This window comes from Camellia sinensis, chromosome 4 (genome assembly GCF_055761805.1).
Source record: "Camellia sinensis isolate YWXY chromosome 4, ASM5576180v1, whole genome shotgun sequence".
Taxonomy (NCBI): domain Eukaryota; kingdom Viridiplantae; phylum Streptophyta; class Magnoliopsida; order Ericales; family Theaceae; genus Camellia; species Camellia sinensis.
The window spans coordinates 146,506,153-146,512,693 of record NC_138964.1 but is presented as its reverse complement, the minus strand read 5'-3'; the positions used below and the strand labels follow the sequence as shown (position 1 = coordinate 146,512,693).

Below are 6,541 nucleotides of genomic sequence, written 5' to 3'. Positions count from 1 at the left end.
TTCATTGATAGGGCCTTGATAGATTTAGGGGCAAGTGTCAATTTGTTGCTGTACTCTGTGTACGAAGAATTTGGGCTTGGCGAGTTGAAACCCACTACTGTTATTCTTCAGTTGGCTGACCGGTTCCTCAAAATGCCACGGGGCATGATTGAAGATGTGCTAGTAAAGGTCAATAGGTTTTATTTTCCTGTTGACTTTTTGGTTTTAGATATGGAACTGGTTGCCAGCTCTAGGAAACAAATCTTGGTGATCTTAGGTCGACCTTTCTTGACTACTGCCAATGCATGCAAAAATTGTCGTACCGAGATTATGGAAGTTTCATTTGGGACTATGCAAGTGAAACTCAATGTTTTCCAAGGATCCCAACAACCCCATGATAGAGAGGAGTGCTTATTTATGGATGTTGTGAATAGGATTGTGGATGAGGCTTTACCCTCAATTTTTGTAAAGGACCCTCTAGAGGCTTGTCTAGCTCATTTGGGGTTCGAGGATTTTGATATTGACGAGTCAGTTGAGGAGGTGAATACCTTACTTAATTCTTCTTCTACATCGGATTTTCCTCCGTGCAAAGCCCGGTTTGAGTCCCTTCCTCCTCTGTTTAGAGAGCCTGCCATACCATCCTTAGTCACACCACCTACACTTGAGTTGAAGTCACTCTTGGCCACACTCAAGTATGCATTTTTAGGGCCTAAGGATATTTTACTTGTCATCATTACATCTGACTTGACTGTAGAGCAGGAGAGTCAATTAATGAGTGTTCTCGTGGCACATCGGAGTGTTATAGAGTGGCCGTGGCTAATTTGCTAGGGATAAATCTCTCCGTGTGCATGCATTACATACATTCAGAGGAGGATGCCAAACCTTCTCGGGAAATGCAACGGAGAATTAATCCCAACATGAAAGAGGTTATGAAATTGTTAGATGAGGGTATAATATACCGCATCTCGGATAGCAAGTGGGTGAGTCCTATACAAGTGGTACCCAAGAAATCGGGCATCATTGCTGTAGAGAATAAGCAAGGAGAGTTAGTTCCCACACGAACCACTACTGGGTGGCAAGTGTGTATTGATTATAGGAGATTGAATTCCATGACTAGGAAGGACCATTTTCCTTGGCCATTTATTGATCAAATTCTTGAGAGGTTAGCGGGGCAGGGTTTTTATTGTTTTCTTGATGGCTACTCGGGGTATAATCAAGTCCCAGTATACCCCACTGACTAGGAAAAAACCACATTCACTTGCCCTTTTGGCACTTTTACTTATAGGCGCATGCCTTTTGGGCTATGTAATGGCATTGACAACTTTTCAATAGTGTATGATGGCCATTTTCTTTGACATGGTAGAGAAATTTTTAGAGGTTTTCATGGATGACTTCTCCGTATTTGGGCTATTTTTTGAGGAATGTCTCCAGAACTTAACGAAAGTCCTTATTCGTTGTGTAAAGACAAACCTAATTTCGAGTTAGGAGAAGAGCCATTTTATGGTTCGTGAAGGTATAGTGTTGGGACACATTGTGTCCTCTCGAGGTATAGAGGTCAACAAAGCTAAGGTTGACCTCATTGTAGGCCTTCCTCCACCTAATTCTGTGCTTCAAGTTAGGTCTTTCCTAGGGCACGCAAGTTTTTACCGTTGATTCATCAAAGACTTTAGTAAAATATCCCATCCTTTGTGTAGTTTACTTGCTAAGGATCTTTTGTCTTTGATGAGGCATGTCTTAAAGCCTTTGAAACACTGCGAGCGGCCCTTTCTACTGCCCCTATCATGCGATCTCCTGAGTGGTCCCTTCCTTTCGAAATCATGTGCGATACATCTGATTATGCCCTCGGCACCGTCTTGGGCCAAAGGGTGAATAAAGTGCCCCATGTTATATCCTATGCTAGTTGTACTCTTTCTGATGCTCAATTAAACTACACTACCACTGAGAAAGAGTTACTAGCTATTGTCTTTGCACTTGATAAGTTTCGGTCCTACCTCCTAGGGTCTAAAGTCATTATGTTCACTGACCATGCCACTTTGCGATACTTATTGTCCAAAAAAGAGACTAAACGTAGGTGAATTAGGTGGATTCTACTCCTTCAGGAGTTTGACCTAGAAATTCGAGACAATAAGGGATCCGAGAATGTAGTTACAGATCATCTATCCCATATCTTTATTGAGCACACGAGTGCTCCCTTAGCCTTGTATGACTCGTTTCCAGACGAGCAGCTTCTTGCGGTATCACACGTGACCCTCCCGCGGTTTGCTCACATAGTGAACTACTTGGTGGTTGATCAAATTCCGAAAACTTGTCTAAGCAAGACAAAGACCGATTTTTCTCACAAGTTAAGCACTATTTCTGGGAAAACCCAAAATTGTTCAAGTATTGCCCAGATCAAGTGATTCGACGTTTTGTGCCTGAGAGTGAAACCCATAGCATTCTCACATTTTGTCACTCTTATGCATGTGGTGGCCATTTTTGTGGGCAAAAAACGCTCGCCAAGGTTTACAATGTGGGTTCTACTGGCCCTCTATTTTCAAAGATGCCCATAACTACTGTAGAGCTTGTGAGCGTTGTCAACGCATGGGCTCTATGTCATGGCGAGATATGATGCCGATGACCCCTATTTTGATTGTTGAGATTTTTGATGTTTGGGGCATCGACTTCATGGGTCCCTTTCCAGCAGCTTTTGAATTTGAACGCATTTTGGTGGCTGTGGACTATGTCTCTAAGTGGGTTGAGGCAGTGGCCCCTAGAACGAATGACCACAAAGTTGTGGTAAATTTCCTCCATGAGACCATTTTCTGTCATTTTGGGTTTCCACGCGTCATAATTAGTGACAGTGGCAAACATTTTTGCAAACGATTCTTCGAGGCATTGGTGCACAAATACATGATCACTCACAAAGTTGGAACTCCCTACCATCCCCAGACTAGTGGTCAGGTAGAGGTTTCTAATAGGGAGGTCAAATACATCCTCGAGAAAACTGTGAGGCCCGATAGGAAAGATTGGTCCACTAGGTTGGTTGATGCACTTTGGGCCTATCGCACTGCATATATGACACCCATTGGAATGTCTCCATATAGGATTGTGTTTGGAAAACCATGCCATCTCCCTGTTGAGTTAGAACACCGGGCTTTGTGGGCCATTAGGAAGTTCAATTTTGATATGGCTAAAGTCGTTGACCACCAGAAACTCCAACTTAATGAGTTAGAGGAGCTCTGCAACGATGCATATGAGAGCTCTAAAATTTACAAGGCTAGGACGAAGGCATTTCATGATAAACATATTTCTCATAAGTCTTTCGAGTCTCACCAAAAAGTGTGGCTGTTCAATGCCAAATTGCGTTTGTTCCCGGGTAAACTCCGGTCTCAGTGGGATGACCCATATGAGGTTATTGAAGTCTTTCTGCATGGGGCGGTTGAGATTAAAAATCCACAAAATGGTACGACCTTCAAGTTCAATGGCCAACGATTGAAACATTAAGTGGATGGTATTGAAAAATGGAAGATGATTGAGGTTGTCCACTTGATGGACCTAATATATCTTCCATAGTGATTACTTTAAGTCTAGGAAACTTTAATTCCTCTAAAGGTGTAATTCCTTTGGTGTTAGCCGTGCTAGAACGACATTGGATGGTCTGGTATAGCCACCTAACTGTGTTTGTAGTGAGTTCCTAGGAGACCAACTGAGATGGTGAAAACTAGAGCTTGAATGACAAAGCTTAGAACGCAAAGGTTTGGAATGACAAAGTTTGAATGACAAAGCTTAGAATACAAAGCTTAGAGCCTGGTTTAAATACCCAGGGGTGTAGAGATTGCTTCAAAACCACCCCGGCTTGAACTCTATATGGCAGCCCCATAGGTCGAGTTAGCTTTATGCGCCTCGATTTTGGACACCGAATCAACCTAGTCTGTTATCCTGTTGGAGAATAGGGAAAGTTACAAGCATTGTTAGGGAGAAAAGTAGTACCTGTGGTTTTCGTGTGAAGATTATACCTTGGTTGAGCATTTAGATGTTTTCAAAGTGCTATTTTTATTTATTTATTTCAAATGTGAATTAAAGGTAGAAATGGTTTAAATATTTCTTTGGTTTGTAATTAGGTTTATTTATTTAAAAAAAAAAATTGCAGCAAACCGCACATGCGTATGAGCGGAAGTCCCACTTAGGGTGCACGAGAGGAAGGGCCAAGATGCACGAGCGGCCCAAGCCCAAAAGTATTCTGTGTAAGAGTTGCAAGAGTACCCATTTTCGCCGTTGGAGCGGCCAAAAATAAGCACTTATGCGGCCCACATTGGCGCATGAGCGGCTCAGTCCAAAAAAAAAAAAAAATTGGAACACACGAGCAGAGGCCCTGACTGCACGAGCGGCCTAATTCCAAAAGTATTCTGTGCAAGAGCTGTAGGAGCGGCCCAATTCCGCTGCTGGAGCAGCCAAAAATTCACCGCACGAGTGGCTTGATTCAAAAAAAAAAAAAAACTTGCAAATTTTATTTATTTTTATTTACTTATTATATATTTCTTAAAATAAAAAAATAAAAAAAATTGTGCCATTTTATTTATTTATTTATTTATACTTACTTATTTTATATATAATAACAAATAATAAAAAAAAAATTATTATGCAGTTTTATTTATTTATTTATTTTTATATTTACTTTTATTTATATATATATTAAAAAAAATATTCATGAATTTATTTATTAATAAAAAAAATTTCCTTTAAGCTAAACCCTAGACCCTCTTTTGACCTTCACCCTTTCCAGCACACACTCTCTCTACATCTCATCTTCTTCCTCTCTCTCTCAACCCCACAAATCCGTAAACTCCTTCCAACCCCACCATCACCAACTTCTTCTTCCTTCTTCCTTCAACTTTCACTCACTACCACCCTCCCACCGGAGCATCACTATCTTCTCCGATTGGTGATCTTTCAGCGGCCATTTTTTTCGGCGGATCTACCTCTTCTCTGCTTTCTTTCTTTTCTTCCTATTTTTTTTCAAGGTAATCACCCACTTGTTGTTTAAATCTCTTAGTTTTCACTTGTAATATTAGTGCATTGGTAGTTTAATAGTGATTTTTAAGCTTTGTTTATCATATTGTTCTTCATCTTCATCCTCACATAAAAAAAAAAAGTTGGAAAAAAGTGGATCCGGGAAGCAACAGCTGCACGTGTGGCCCCCGCCAGCGCACGTGCAGTGCGTTGGATTTAAAAAAAAAATTGCAGTAATAATACTAATAATAATCATCTAGCTTGTTATAGCTTATTTTTGTATAATGTAGATGTTTAGTTTAATTGTTTAGTTAGTGGTTCTTGTTAGTTTAATTGGCTAGTAGATTGTTTTTATTTTTGTTTTAATTGTTTAGTTAGTGATTTAGTCTTATTTTATTTTTATTTAGTGATTTAAATGTTAGTTTAATTGTTTAGTAGTTTAGTAGTTTTTTTTTTATTTGTATTTTCTGTTTTATTTGTATTTTATTTAATTTTAATTTCTTTTCTTTTCTTTTCTTTTCTTTTCTTTTCTTTTCCTCTTCTAAATTATTTATTTCTTTTGTTTCATACTTTGGTTTGACTGTTTTTCTTTAAGTTATTTATTTATTTTATTTTGATTTTCTTTAAAAAAATTGAAATAAAAGTAATCTGGTGGTGTGATGACAACGAGGTTTTGAGAGATTTGTGTATGCATGCGCTATTTGATGAGTGCTTATACAATAGTTCCATATTTTTGGTTGTGTTGGTTATGGTATTTTGTGCAGATATGTCTACATTGCCCCGTCGAGCACCCAAATGGCCTCGCAATGCTAACATCGCCGCTAGGGCGAACAAACCAACTGCCTGTGACACATCATTTGATGTGGACTTTTTTCGGCGCCATCAACCCATTGTGTGGAGTGTCCGACAACTTGAAGACCGAGGCCTCCTAAGCATCTGCACCGTCACTGAACCGGTGTATCCTCGCATTGTGCGAGTCTTTTATCAAAACATGTACACCAGTGATGAGGCCCTGGTAGCGCTTTTGTCTATTGTTGACGGGGTGGAGTTAGTGGTCACACCACCTTCTATTCCCGAGGTTCTCTACTGTTCCATGGACACTATCAATGATGAACAGTTCTCGGTGTTCACTTGGGAACTCACAGTCCCGGTGTAGCTCAACTTTTTCGAGCCCCCCTTTCGGAGGTTTGAAAGAAAGTCCTATAGTTTGAACTCCCGCGGTTTGAATTTAATCTCACAAGTGCAATGTGAAATTGGTGAACATCAAAGAGTCCAAATCCAGCAAATTTTTTTAAAAATTGATTTTAGGATCAAAAATGCCAAAATTGGACTGCTTTGCCAGATATAGAGTCGCAACCTAAATATTTTTTGGAAAAATTTAGGAAATCCATGACTCGTGCCAAAGGCCACTTGTCCGTTATCACCAAAGTTGCTTCGACTTAGAAACTTAGGTACGAGAGGGGAAGGTCATTAATTGAGCACCTCGCTCGCTTGATCAAAGATCGGCCTCTACTAATCATGATATGATTTTTATCAATATTATGTGTTCTTATTCTGGTTATTAGGCGAGCTT

At 39.8% G+C, this 6,541-nt stretch overlaps 1 protein-coding gene across 1 annotated transcript; it reads left to right on the top strand.

The window, feature by feature from the left end:
* Positions 1 to 2,559: 2,559 nt before the first annotated feature.
* Positions 2,560 to 3,462, top strand: LOC145824116 (uncharacterized). The gene has a single exon (XM_082923706.1). The coding sequence runs from the start codon at positions 2,560 to 2,562 to the stop codon at positions 3,460 to 3,462; it is 903 nt and encodes a 300-aa protein (XP_082779832.1).
* The last annotated feature ends 3,079 nt before the right edge of the window (positions 3,463 to 6,541 follow it).